The sequence below is a fragment of the Helianthus annuus genome, chromosome 11 (assembly GCF_002127325.2).
Source record: "Helianthus annuus cultivar XRQ/B chromosome 11, HanXRQr2.0-SUNRISE, whole genome shotgun sequence".
Taxonomy (NCBI): domain Eukaryota; kingdom Viridiplantae; phylum Streptophyta; class Magnoliopsida; order Asterales; family Asteraceae; genus Helianthus; species Helianthus annuus.
Window position 1 is genome coordinate 174,287,664 of NC_035443.2, and position 15,629 is coordinate 174,303,292.

The window sequence follows — 15,629 nt, forward strand, 5'->3', positions numbered from 1 at the left end:
TGAACTGTCAAAATGCCAAGAGGCAAACATGGCTTTAACCCGGAATGAAAAAGAATTTAAATCTGTAATAGAAACATTAAAGAAAAATGTGTCCGAGGTTAACAAAGTAGTTTACCACAAACAAGTAAGTATAAATGAGTACATTAACCTTGTGGAAGAAACTAAGAAGCAATTAGCCATTGCCCAATGCAAGCATGATGCGATCAAACAGAAATTGGATAGTTATTCTAACTCCCGATTTGTGCTTGATCACATCATAGACGTTCAACAACTGAAAGGTAACGTGAAAGGTGTAGGGTATAAGGCGTGTCCACCCCCTTTGATGGACAACTATACCAAGATGCCTGATGAAGAGGAAATGCCCCGGTATGAACCCAGTGTGCCTTTGAACTTTGAGGAATTTTCTACTGGCCTAGGGTTCAAACCGGAGAATTCTGAAAATACATCCACAGAGCAACAGGAAGCTTCAACATCCATGAAACAAAGTCCTCCAATCATCGAGGACTGTGAGTCATCGGATGATGAATCAGAAGTGGATGTGAGTGAACAGGATAACTCACTTAACAAGATGAAAGGAGTTGTCATTCCCATTGAGAATCACATCCTTTGTGATCCTGATACTCCTGAGGCTTCATCTGTTGAGAAGCAAGTGATTGATCCTGTCAAGGTTGATAAGACAAGTGTGTCTACTGTTAAAAGCAGTAATGTGTTGTATACCTTGGTTGGAGATAATAAAATCTACTCAGATCATGTTTTTCCAATTAAAAATGTAAATAAATCTTTGATTGACAAAGTCTTTGAAGACAATACAAACAAATTTTTGGGAAAAACACTTCCGGGAATTGTGGTAACACAATGTGATCCAATTCCTAAGGCTGAGATTAGGAAACAATTTGGTAATCAAAAATCTCCAACCACTCGACAACCTACTGCTTCTAAGGGTAAACAACCACAACGAGCTCCAAAGCCAAAGGCTAAAGTTGAAACAAAAGGAGCTCGTTACATGAAGAAAGGAAAAGATGTTAAGTTTGTAGCATCAAAAGGTACAGATAAAATTGAGACTTTTGAAAACAAATCAAACACTGATTTTGTACAACAAGTCAAGATTTTGAAACGAAACAGTGATAACAATTACACCCAACACACAAACGGGTGTGATGAAAAAGCAAGTACCTCAGGTTCTACAAGCTCAACATCTGGCAGTCGATCAAGTTCTCCTAAGTCTGTTGAAAGGAGAACTTGTTTCAAATGTGGAGAAATTGGGCACATTATCAGAAATTGCCCAAATGCTCCAAAGAAGAAACTTGTTGAGAAAACTCCACCTGAAACAGTTCACCCTCAACGTCGGTCAGTTTCACCTAAACAAGATAAACGAACTGTAAAAGAACAAGAAACTAAACAACGACGTAAGAACATAAAAACTGTTGAAAAAGCTTTAAAATCTGAAGTTAAAACAGTTCAGAAGGAACCAAGTGTGTCACAACCTGTTAAACCAGAATCTTCAAAAACTGGTAGGCACAGACAAACTTGGTTACCTAAGTCGGGTGACAATTCAGGGGGAGCAGTTGTTCTTGAAAACCATCAAGAGATAGAGCTTACGTATCGTGATGCCAAGGGACGACCCAAGACCACTAAGGCTTGGGTCCCCATTCTCAACTGATGTGTTTATTTGACATGTGCAGGATGTTCTAGGAGGAACTATTAATAGTCATTGGATTGTTGATAGTGGAGCATCCAGGCACATGACTGGCGACTTACGGCTCCTGTATGACGTGAGAAATATCAGAGGAGGGTATGTTGCCTTTGCGGGTGATAAAGGAGGGTACATCACTGGAGAAGGAAGTATCTCCAATGGCATCGTGTGCTTTGATAAGATCAATTATGTGAAGCAAATTGATCACAATCTTCTCAGTGTGTCGCAAATCTGCGATAAAAAGTTCTCAGTGATTTTTGATGATGCTGGCTGTTATGTGCTGAAGCCTGGATTCAAAATTCCACAAGAATGGGTTCTCTTATCGGCTCCGAGAGTTAATGATCTTTATATTCTCGATATGAGCCAAGCGATTACTACATCTGCACAAGTTACTTGTTTTGTCTCAAAAGCCACAGAAAAGGAGTCTATATCTTGGCACAGAAGAATGGGGCACATTCACTTGAGAAAGATGAACCATTTGGTGAAAAATAATCTTGTGAATGGTGTGCCTGTTAGAAGTTTTCATCTACAAGATATCTGTGTCTCTTGCCAAAAGGGGAAGCAAACGAAGAAGTCTCACCCTTTGAAGAAAATCAACACTGTCAGCATGCCTCTCGAACGTCTTCATATGGACCTTTTTGGACCTATGAAGCACAAGACAACGTTTGGTGATGCTTATTGTTTAGTAGTTACTGATGACTACTCTAGATTTTCTTGGGTATCCTTTATGGCACACAAAAGTGAAACTCCTGGCATCCTCAAGGATCTTCTTACAATGTTGGAAAATCTCTATACGTTGAAAGTGAAAAGGATCCGAAGCGACAATGGAACTGAATTCAAGAATCAAGTTATGGATGAGTTTTGTACTTCTAAAGGCATTCTTCATGAGTACAGTTCTCGTTATACTCCACAACAAAATGGTGTCGCTGAGAGGAAGAATCGAACTATTATTGAAACTGCAAGAACAATGTTAGTAGAGTCGGAACTCCCTATTCAATTCTGGGGAGAGGCTGTATCGGCTGCTTGCTACACGTTGAACAGAGTTCTTACAGTTAAGAGACATGGCAAGACTTGCTTCGAACTCCTTCAGAGAAGGAAACCGGATCTTTCTTACCTTGAACCGTTTGGTGCTCCTTGTACTATGATTGAACCGGATGGAAAGTTTGGTGCACGAGCTATCGAGGGTTTCTTCCTTGGATATGCAACTCCGAATTTTCGTGTTTGGAATCTAGCTACCAAAAAGATTGAGCTATGGAGTGAAGTTAGGGTTCAAAGGTACACGAGTCCTGTTAGGGCTCCGGGTGATCCGTGGATGTTCGATTATGATGGGCTATTTGACTCCTTCAATCTGCCAACCTTTGACGAAGAATCAGCAGCGGCTCGAATGTTGTTGGAAAGTGACAACGCTGCTGTCTCGCCATTGGTTAGACCTATTGTTGTTGACCCTCAAGCTTCTACGTCAGTCAACAATATGGTTCAAAATGAGGTTTATGAAGATGCTGCTGATTATAATGACTCTTCTGAAGATGATGAATATCATGATGCAGCCGAAGGATCTTCAGCTCCAGCTGCTCCTGTTCAAGGTGCCTCTGGGGATACACCTCATACGCAGAATATAGATACTGCTGAAGGGAATGCATCCACTTCTAACCACATTCCTGGTGTGGAGTTGGTTGTTGATCTTAATCTGAACAATTTGGGTATCAATGCACGTGTGCCAGATAATCCTGAAATGCGGATTCACGATACCCATCCCCAGCAGAATATCATAGGAGATGTCCATCGCGGGGTGCAGACGCGTAATCAGCTGAGAAACAACCGGAATGCTGGTTTGTATTCAGCTATAAGAGAATCTGGTCAACAAAATGACTGGTCCTTCGCGTGTTATGTGTCACAAGAAGAACCAAAGTCGTGGAAAGAAGCATTGAAAGACAGTGCTTGGGTTGAGGCCATGCAGGAAGAATTACAGCAATTTCACAAGCTGGGTGTTTGGAAGCTTGTTGAAAAGCCTGAGAATTATAAGAAGATTGGCACTCGATGGGTCTTCAAATGCAAGAAAGACGACCGTGGAGTGGTTATTCGGAACAAAGCTCGTTTAGTCGTTCAAGGTTTTCGTCAGATAGAGGGTATCGACTACAACGAAGTCTATGCACCAGTTGCACGTCTGGAAGCTATTCGGATCTTTCTGGCTTATGCCTCATTCAAAGGATTCAAAGTTTACCAGATGGACGTCAAAAGTGCATTTTTACATGGTGTGGTTGAAGAAGAGGTATATGTCGAACAGCCTCCAGGTTTTGAAGATCCTGTTCATCCCGATCGGGTTTGGTTGCTCAACAAAGCTCTATATGGTCTTCATCAAGCGCCACGAGCTTGGTATGCAACCCTATCTACATATCTGTTGGAGAACGGTTTTCGAAGAGGTCTTATCGATTGTACTCTCTTCATCAAAGAACAAGATGGAGATCTTCTTCTGGTACAGGTATATGTTGATGATATTATTTTTGGTTCTACTAATGATGTTTTGTGTAGGAATTTCGAGCGCATCATGCAGGATAAGTTCGAGATGAGTGCTATGGGGGAAATGAATTTCTTTTTGGGCCTACAAGTGCAACAAACGGAGTCTGGGATATTCATCCATCAGACTAAATATGTTGGAGACATCTTGAGCCGGTTCCAGATGTCCGATGCAACGCCCATTGGTACCCCATTGCCAACTAATCACGGAATAACTCCTGACGTAAAGGGGGAACCTGTTAGCCCTTCATACTATCGCGCGATGATCGGATCCCTTATGTACCTCACAGCATCAAGGCCAGATATAATGTACCCAACATGCCTGCTTGCCAGATATCAAGTCAACCCGAAGGCCTCACATCTTGCAGCTGTCAAAAGGATTTTTCGTTATTTGAAGGCTTATCCAGACACCGGTCTGTGGTATCCTAGGGATAATAACTTTGACTTGGTCGCATTCAGTGATTCTGATTTTGGCGGATGTAAAATCGACGGCAAATCCACAACGGCTGGATGTCAGTTTTTAGGAAATCGCCTAGTCACATGGCAGTGCAAGAAGCAGACGTGTGTAGCTACATCAACATGCGAAGCTGAATACATTGCTGCCTCAAGTTGTTGCTCCCAAGTTCTTTGGATCCAACAACAGATGCGGGACTACGGTTTTGAATTCCTAACTACTCCTATTTACGTTGATAATTCTGCTGCTTTAGATATCACTAGAAATCCTGTGCAGCATTCAAAGACCAAACACATCGAAATCAAATATCACTTCATACGTGACTGCTTTGAGAAAAGGCTAATCGATGTTGTTAAGGTCCACACCGATGACCAACGTGCCGACTTATTTACCAAAGCCTTTGACAAATCTAGATTTGACTTCTTATTATTGGTAAACGGCATTAAGGTCAAGCAAGAGTAAACCAACATCGGAAAATCATTTTTGTAAATACCTTTGTGTTTTTAAATTTATCTTAGTTTGTTGATTTTAGGGGGAGTAAATCCAAAAATCGGAAAATACAAAAACATTGAAAAATTTCAAAAACACAAAAACAATAGAAAAACAAAAATGAGTTTCCTGGCGAGCAAAAGAGAAAATGATAGTACATCAGTGGTCTATCCAAACCTCTTTTAAACCTTAAATGCAAAACGATAAGCAGCTCTATATAAGATGTATCGGTAGGCTCACAATCATTTTAAAGTGTGCAGGGTGATATAAATCTTAATCGACTGAAGATCAGGTGGGAACCATTCATTGGCATATGGTCTTAGTACCGAAATTTCGTTTGATAGATTGCCGAGGTTCTGAGATATTCGGTCTTTATGCTGCTTATCATCTGGGTATCATGGTTGTATCTTTTACCGAAAAATAACGGGGACGCAAGTCTAGATCTTCCATGATACTATACATACGTGTACATATTGCATACTGCATTCGACCTCAATAAGTGATAAACAATCACATGTCCAAATCAAATAAGTGATAAAATATCACATTTATCCGGGTGTCAAGTTCGTCTCTCTGCTGTACGGAAGTACTGACCTGTTCACGGACTTGCACCTGTGCCCTCATGCATACGAAAATCAAGTTCCTCATCAATAAGTGATTATATCACATAGGACTTGTTTTCAAATCAAAATAAGTGAGTATCTCACAATTTTATACGGTCAAACAGATGATAATCGGTATACTCACCGGTAAGATGAACTCTCGTGCATACCTTGATACGGGAATGTGTCGTGATGTGGATGAACACCGGTCGGTAAGTATAAATCATACATTAACGTATCCTCTAAACATGATTACATCTGATAAGTTGAGCTTAAGTGGATAACAATACCGATAATTGTTATAGGATGCTTATCTTAATGTTAACTAACTGAACAACAAGAGTGTTTTGGCATGACCGTACACTGATATGATTCTCTTACCCTCGAAACTCGCAAAAAGAATGTCTGTATATATTTATTTACTGCTTAACTTTTATTGTTTTTTCTTTTAAACAGTTTCGTCGTTTGGTGCATATCAACACGACATTAGCGGTGATGTCGTTTGATAACACTCAAAGGATATTAAAATTGTTGTCTTTTAATTTCAAAAACACACCTAAAATCTGTGTTTTAATATAAACTTTATAAAAGCCAAAAAGATTTTCTTTCTACTTTATTTTCGATCGTACGATGTTGGAACTCAAGTCTTCGTTGCCTGAAACCTGAACGAAAACCAAACTGACTAAATCTTCATAAACGGTCGAAATTTGCATGTTTTGAAAGTTAGAATTTAAAATTTGAAAAATTTATTAAACTTTCAAACTGTCGGACGGTGCTTGATTGTGACATGGTCATTCGTGTGTCATTTGCTTATACTATGTTCCAAGCAGTTGTTCTCATTACGCGTTTAGATTTCTTGCATGTGCAGATTCTAAAGGCTAGGAGAACATGGTCGATGACAAGCTTTGGAATGAAGACACGACGAGAAGACACTCAAAAGATGAAGATGATTGAGTTGCCGCTGGCTATCATCAACACCACAAGGATCTCACTTCATAAAGTTAAAGTATTTCACGAGCATAACTCAAGGGGGAGCTTATGTTAAGGGGGAGTTTGTTAACACACTGCCTACATGATACGGGTAGTTTGTTGATACACTCTCTGCTTTCAAGACGTGAAGACTTTGAAGATCCTCCGACCATGAAGACTTGAAAGGACATCAGAGTTTTGGAAACTCGAAGACCAAAGACTGTCGAAGTTCGAGACAAGTCTACATCTATAGAAGATAAAGACAAGATAAAGACAAAGCTACAGCCAAGGGGGAGTTTGTTGGTGCACTTGTGTCTGTACTTTGTCTGTATTCGGTCTGTATGTAAACGATGTCCTAAATCAGTCTGTAAGTTGACCAAGTCAACTATCCTCCTAGTTTGACTTGGACAACATGATGTTTGTCTGGATCGAAGGATAGCCTCGAAGGATACGCATCATCCTTCGAGGTGCTCGAAAGATATGGTTCGACCATTAGACATCGAAGGATGATCCTTCGATGTCCACGCTGATCGTTCGAGCTCCCTGTCATCGATAGATGATCCTTCGGACCATCTATCGATCCTTCGACCAAGACCTGCTGTGTATGGGTATAAATACCCATGCAGTGTGTTAGTGTTGGAGAGATGCACATTTGGAGAGTTAGTGAAACTCTGCTGAAAAACACACACACACACACTTTAGAGAGTTTGCAAACAAGATTGTAAACATTGTGCTTGTAACCGTAAACCTTCATACGTATTAATACAGTGGTGTTAATCGGTGAACTTTGTGTGTTCTTGTGTTTGTTCTTGCATCATCCCGGTTTGCCCGCTAGCTTGGATTCCGCACTCGCTAGTGGGTTAGTATAACAAGGTTTAGGTTTGTTCTCGATCCTCCGAGAAAAGGGACCTACACTTACCCCAATTGTTGCAAAGCGGAATGATATGTATTCAGAACAAGGAGAACAAGAATTTTTAACAGAGCTTGAAATTCTTTCTGAGTATAAGCACAAGAATATTATTTCTCTTTTAGGCTATTGTGATGAAGAAAAAGAAAGAATCTCTGTTTTTGAGTATGCCTCCAATGGAAGTCTGGATAGACATGTGGACAATGCTAGTCTTACGTGGACAGAACGAATTAAGATAGGCATTGATGTTGCGAGGGGGTTGGATTTCCTTCACGTAGGTGGTTCAACACAAGCTTCTGTGATACATAGAGATATAAAATCAGCCAACATTCTACTAACCGGTAATTGGAAGGCAAAAATTTCAGATTTTGGGTTGTCCAAGATAACTGCAATAAACAATGAAATGGACTTTATGATCGATGATGCTTGTGGCACTCCAGGCTACGTTGACCCACAATATGTCGAACAAGGTTTCTTCACGAGAAAATCCGATATCTACTCACTTGGTGTGGTTTTATTTGAGATCATGTGTGGAAGAACCGCCTTTTTACATGGCCAGGAGGATCTTGTCCATTTGGTTAAGCGTCACTATGAAGATGGAAAACTTTTTGAGTTGGTGTTTGTTGGAAATCTGATATTAGGGTTTGAAGAATGCAGAAATCTTATGTTCATATATCGAATGAATTGATAAAATACCAAGTGTGTATTACATATGTATATATACGGACATTAGTGACAGTAACCGTCACATATAACTTAGGTTAGTAACATAAATAAATAAATAAATATAACAGTAATAATGATCTAGCTTATAATCATTATTCTAACACCCTCCCGTAAGCTTGATCATTTCAGATTCATTTGTAGCAGTCCTCTTAATCTTGTGTAGTCCTTTGGCTGTAGAGCTTTTGTCATAATATCTGCTAGCTGATCCTTTGTAGCACAGAATAGTACGGTTACTTCCCTCCTTTTTATTAGATCTCTTATGAAATGATACTTAACTCTTATGTGTTTGCTTTTACCGTGATATACTGGATCTCTGGCCAAACAAATAGTTGACTTGTTATCACAGTAGATTGGTATTGTATAATCTTCTTTTCCTTGTAGATCATCTAAAACCCCTTTAATCCATAAGGCTTGACATCCAGTTAAACATAGAGCCATGTATTCAGCTTCAGTTGATGATAATGCCACTACCTTTTGCTTCTTTGACTGCCAAGATATGGGACCTGATCCTAAATGAAAAATGTAACCTGACGTGCTTTTGCTATCATCTATATTTCCTGCGTAGTCACTATCACTGTACCCCATCAAGTGTTTCTTCCCTCCTTTCGAGTATGTGATTCCTAATTCCTGAGTCCCTTTTATGTATTTAAGTATACGCTTCGCCGCTTCCCAGTGACTTCTCTTTGGACATTCCATAAATCTGCTTACTTTGCTTACAGCAAACATAATGTCTGGCCTGGTATTCGTTAAATACATCAGACTTCCAACCAAACTACGATATATTCTTTCATCTATAAATTCGGCTGGATCTTCTTTTGACAATCTTAATCCATACTCCATGGGAGTTGACACTGTATTGCAGTGTGTCATATTATATTTCTCCAGCAGATTTTTCATATACTTCTTTTGTGATAGGGTAATATTTCCATCCTCATACGTAACTTCCATACCAAGAAAATAATGCAAACGACCCATATCCGTCATTTCAAACTCCCTTTTCATTGAATCTTTGAACTCAGAGATCAAGTTCATCGAGTCACTTGCTATTATCAAATCGTCTACATACAAGCATATCACAATCTTTCCTTCTTTTGTATTCTTGATGTAGAGAGTGTGTTCATAGATACATTTTTTAAACTTATTCTTGATAAAGTATGTATCTATTCGACTGTACCAAGCCCTAGGAGCTTGTTTTAAACCATATAGTGCTCTCTTGAGAAAACATACCTTTTTCTCTTCTCCTTTTTTGATGTAGCCTTGAGGTTGCTCTATATAGACTTGTTCATCCAGATTTCCATTTAGGAAGGCTGTTTTCACGTCCATTTGATGTAGATGCCACTCATGTTGTGCTGCTAGAGCTAATACCAGACGAACAGTCTCAAATCTAATTACCGGAGCGAAAACTTCTTGATAATCTATTCCGTACTTTTGTTTATACCCTTTTACAACTAACCTTGCCTTGTATTTGTCTACATTCCCTTTCTCATCATATTTTGTCTTGTAAATCCACTTAACACCTATCGGTTTTTGTTTTCCTGGTGGATCCACAAGTTCCCATGTTTGATTCTTTTGTATTGATTCTATCTCTCTGTCCATTGCTTCTTGCCATTTTGAATCCTTGCTAGCTTCTTCGAATGTTGTGGGATCAGAACTAGCATATAAAACAAAATTGACTACTTGGTTCTCTTTATACTTTTGCTGAACTTCTGCATCAGTGAGTTTCCTCGACCCTCGATATATATTCCGTATGGTTTTGGTTCGGATAACTTCATTTTCAGAATCTGATGAAGATGAGTTGTTATCCTGTTGATGATTTGATGTCGATGAAGCCGCATTATCTTGCTGTTGACAAACAGATTCTGGTTCATGTAAGGTTTCAACTTGCTGTTCATCACTGATAGTTTGAGATGGTGTTCCTGTTTCTTGCAGTGAGTTTCCATTGTTCACGGGCGAGTCATCTGATGATTGCTCAACTTGTATGTTATCCGGTATATCATTTCTATGAATCTGTGGTTCGTTTGTGTCAGATATTATGAAAGGAATCCCTGCACTTTCTGTATTTGTGACCCATTGCTTATTTTCATCAAACACCACATCTCGACTTATAATCATCTTCTTAGTTAATGGGTTATACAATTTATATCCTTTACTTTGTTCACTGTAACCCACGAATATTGTTCTTTCGGTCTTTTCATCTAACTTACCTCGATATTGTTTAGGAACATGAGCGTAAGCTAAGCTTCCAAACACCTTAAGATGTTCTACGTTTGGTTTTCTACCATTCCATGCTTCATACGGTGTCACATCGGGTCTTGTTTTGGTAACTGTGCGATTTAGAATGTAAGTTGCACATGCTATTGCTTCTGCCCAGTAGTTATTCGGTAGGTGTTTGACATTCATCATACTCCTGCTTAGTTCCATTAACGTCCTATTTTTCCTTTCTGCCACCCCATTCTGTTGGGGTGTGTAACTGTTTGTTAATTGATGGCGTATTCCATATGTCTTTAAGTATTCTTGGAAAGGCTTACTACAGTATTCTCCTCCTCGATCCGTTCTCAGTGTCTTAATTAAATAACCAGATTGTCTTTCATTTAAAGCTTTGAAAGTCTTGAAGAAATTCAATGCTTCTGATTTGTATTTTAGAAAGAACACCCAAGTTTTCCTTGAATAATCGTCGATGAAAGTGATAAAGTACTTACATCCTCCTATTGATTCTGTCCGCATAGGACCACATATGTCGGAGTGAACTAACTCTAAAGGTTTACTAGCTTTCCATGTAACTCTCTTTGAGAATGACTTTCTCGCTTGTTTACCCGAGATGCATCCCTCACATACATTTTCATCCTTGGTTATTTTCGGTAGCCCAAGTACAGACTCTTTATTTTTCATGCTAACTAGTGTGTCCATGTTGACATGAGCATATCTTTTGTGCCATAAACTTGAAGTCTCTTTGGTAGTCATCGTTAATGCAAGGTTCAGATCATTGTCTAACTGCAGCGGAAACATCTTATTGCTAGTCATCTTAACATCTCCGACAACATCATTCTTAATGTCCTTAATGATGCATCGATCTTTCTTGAAGAGTACAGTATAACCTTTTTGAATAAGTTGCCCTATACTCAACAGATTATGTTTTAATCCTTTGACATAAAATACGTTCGGTATTTTTCGTGTATGCTCCTTAATTCTTATTGATACTTCTCCACTTCCAAGCACATCCAAACGTTTATCATCTCCGGTTCTAACTTCTCGATTTACTGATTCATCTAATTTAACAAACAGATCTCGATTGCCTGTCATGTGGTTGCTACAACCACTATCCAAGTACCAACAATCCTGTTTGACCGTTTCTTCCATATTAAATATCATAAACATTGTGTCATCTTGATCTATGACATCTTCATCTTTATGTATTAAAACATTATCCGACTTGTCATTGTCCTCTTTTCTTTGACAAAATTTAGCCGTGTGACCCATCCTTTGACAATTATAACATCTAACCGAACTCCAGTTTCGGCCTCTAAATTTACTTCTTCCCTTTCCTCCTGTTTCGTTTCTTGATTGCCCATATCTATCATTACTTGCGTTTTGTAATTGAAATGCATGCTCGGTTGGAGTATCTTCATATCTCTTCAATCTCAATTCATGAGATTGAAGGATTCCCATTAATTCTTCAGTCGAAATACTATCAAGATCTTTTGTTTCTTCAACAGTGATTACAACCGACTCGAAGTTTCGTGTTAAACTTCGTAGAATTTTTTCTACTATTCGTTGTTCACTGATTGTTTCTTCATTCATCCGTAATTTATTAACAACAATAATTATTCTGTTGAAGTAATCTTCAACAGATTCCCCTTCCTTCATATTTAGTGTATCAAATTCATAACGAAGGGATTGAAGTTTAACAGATTTTACCCGATTTTCGCCTTGATAGGATTTTCGTAAGATACTCCATGCTTCCTTTGATGATTTTGCAAGTGCAATCCTTTCGAAGATAGTGTCCCCTACCGATTGAAACAGAATATGTAGTGCTCGCTTGTCCTTTTTTACTGCATCTTTGTATGCAGTGGTTGCCTCTTCCGTGGGATTAGTACCCAATTCGCGAATTCCTTCTTCAATAACACCCCACAAATCTTGTGATTCGAATAGGACTTTGATTTGAATGTTCCAGTGATAATAATTCTGTCCAGTGAATTTTGGGATTTGAGTTTGTATTCCTTGCATCGGATTCATCATTGATTTGATTTGATTTCTGCAGATTTGATCGATGTGGCTCTGATACCACTATGTTGGAAATCTGATATTAGGGTTTGAAGAATGCAGAAATCTTATGTTCATATATCGAATGAATTGATAAAATACCAAGTGTGTATTACATATGTATATATACGGACATTAGTGACAGTAACCGTCACATATAACTTAGGTTAGTAACATAAATAAATAAATAAATATAACAGTAATAATGATCTAGCTTATAATCATTATTCTAACAGTGTTTAGGGATATAAAGAATACGATCGTGCCAGAATCATTAACTGCTTATGTAAATATTGCGTATGAATGCTTACATAATGAGAGAGAGAAGCGACCGGATGCGAGTATGGTGGTTATAAAACTACGTGAAGCATTGGAATTCCAAGTAAGTTCCCATTGTTTTACATATCAAACTAGAGTAGTCATCAAATTATATGAAGAAACCGATGAGTAACAAATTTTTTTCTTGGAAATTCGTTGGGTCAAATCATGTTTATAGATAATTAGTTGACTATTCTTTATGCGTGTACGTATATAGGTGGATATTGAAGTATGGGAGGCCAAACGCCCTAAAGACTACAAAGAAATAATCCAGTTGTCAAAAACCCCCAAGATCTACTCTGACGTAAGCAACAAAGTTCTCTGCGAAATGTTCTCTAAAGGAATTCTCCTCCAATCGGGAAAAGCGGTAATTAACATTCTCATGTCTCATTTTTAATTTACACTATATACCACTTTTAATCTGAATGAATCTTTTAGTGAAGCAGTCCCAATTTAAATGATCCATAATCAAATGTTGCATCAGTTCCTTTGTTTTGTTTTGTGTGACAGTGCTTGTCAGTAAACGATAACGGAGAAACAAATGAAACGGTGTCAGCAACAATGTTTTCATATGAAAACAACAGGTTACATAAGCGGATATCTATTAAAAAATCAAGGTACACACACCTATCTTTTTCTATATTTTTACAAGTACTAGTTACCAATTAAAGAGAAGCTGATTAATTAGATATCTTTTTCTTTATTTTTACAAGTACAAGTTAGTGAGTTACATATAAATTACATATACATGCATACACACATACATGCATGTGTATATGTATGTGTGCGCACATGTTCAAAAGGGAGTATCCGCGTGTGTATGCATGTCTGTTCTTGCATTTGATTTAAAGGTCTGAATTTGCACCGCTGAACCTGTTTAGCATCGGGTTCTCTAGTGGCACGTTTGCTAGTCGGACCATTATAAATTACTTTATAACACAGATTTACGTGAAAACCGAAATTGGTTGTTACTTTATGTTAAACAGAAAAAAAAATTATTGTGGGTTTGTAGTGTACATATATAAACGTATCAAATCTTGTGTCTTTCCATTGAATAGAGATTAACATATATACACATGATAGAGCTAAAGACTAGGAACCAGTAGCTACAATTGAGGAGTAAAAAGAGTGCAGAATATTGACTAATAAATTACAATTACAACAAGCATTAATTGTGAATATTCATTCCGATTTGGTGGGAGACTCGGTTTTGACCGAGTGTGCTTCAATATGCCCCCGCAAGATGGACCAGCGTGAGAGGAGACCAATCTTGGATGTTAAAAAATTGAACCGTTGACGTAGGAGAGGCTTGGTTAGAGCATCCGCAAGTTGATCATCTCCTGATATGTGTGTGACGCGAATGGTGCCATCTTGAACTTTTTCACGTACGAAGTGAAAGTCTAGTGCAAGGTGCTTCATGCGGGAGTGAAAGACCGGATTTGCTGAGTAGTGTGTTGCACTTAAGTTGTCACAGTAGATGGCAGGTGTGACTGTGGATTTGAGACCCAGTTCAACCAATAAGGAGATTAGCCATTGGACTTCGGTTGTGGTGGAAGCCACAGCGCGAAATTCTGCTTCGGTGGATGATCGAGCAAGTGTTGGCTGACGTTTGGAGCTCCAAGAAATCGGGTTTTGACCGAGATAAACAATGTAGCCGGTAGTGCTTCGGTAAGAGGGTCGGTCACCGGCCCAATCCGCATCAGTGAAAGCGTGAAGCTGCATAGGGGATTTCCGTTTGAGGAAGATGCCATGATGTAGAGTGCCATGTAGGTATCTTAGCAGTCTTTTTAGAGCTTCCCAGTGTACATTTGTTGGCTTGTGCATGAACTGTGAAAGTTTATTAACTGTAAAAGAAATGTCAGGACGTGTTAAAGATAAATATTGTAGTGCACCTACGAAAGCCCGGTATTCGGTTGGGGACGGTAGGGGTTCACCATCTAGGACAGTAATAATAGAGGAAGCCGACATCGGTGTAGGTGCCGGTTTGCAATTACTCATGTTAGCTTTGGTGAGGATATCAAGAATGTATTTGGATTGAGATAGAAAGAGACCATGGTTGTGAGGAATGACCTCGATGCCCAGAAAGTAGGAGAGATTGCCAAGGTCCTTTAAAGAGAATCTGGCAGCAAGAGTTTGAATGAAAGATTGGATGATAGATGGATTGGCTCCGGTGATGATTATGTCATCAACGTAGACAAGAATGAAGATGGGGGAAGAAGTAACTTTGTTGATGAAAAGAGAGGGGTCGGATATAGAAGGTTTAAAGTGAACCGATAGAAGGTAGGTTTTAAGTTCGTCATACCAAGCACGAGAAGCTTGACGAAGGCCATAGATGGCCTTGTTAAGTTTGCAAACGTGGGTGGGATAGGAAGGGTCCACGAAGCCTGGGGGTTGCGACATATAAACCGATTCGGTTAGGGTGCCTTGGAGGAAGGCATTGTTTATGTCAAGTTGGCGTAGAGGCCAATTGTATGAAGTGGCTATAGCAAGAATAAGGCGTAGAGTAGCCGGTTTGACTACGGGACTAAAGGTTTCAACATAGTCTAGACCGGGGCGTTGATGAAAACCTTTAGCAACAAGACGTGCTTTTAGGCGGTCTACCGAGCCATCGGGTTTGAATTTAGTGCGGTAGACCCATTTGCATCCAACAAGGTTAGGGGCGTTGTCGGGAGGAACAAGGGTCCAAGTTTGATTGCG

General features: G+C 39.1%; 1 protein-coding gene across 1 annotated transcript in view; it reads left to right on the top strand.

Moving 5' to 3' along the window:
• Positions 1-15,629, top strand: part of LOC110891106 — a 31,639-nt gene that overhangs the window by 11,216 nt on the left and 4,794 nt on the right. The window contains exons 2-5 of the mRNA XM_022138764.2: positions 7,637-8,244; positions 12,850-12,996; positions 13,150-13,299; positions 13,443-13,549. Coding sequence (XP_021994456.2) covers positions 7,666-8,244; positions 12,850-12,996; positions 13,150-13,299; positions 13,443-13,549 — 983 coding nt within the window. The 5' untranslated portion in view covers positions 7,637-7,665. The remainder of the gene's footprint in view (positions 1-7,636; positions 8,245-12,849; positions 12,997-13,149; positions 13,300-13,442; positions 13,550-15,629) is intronic.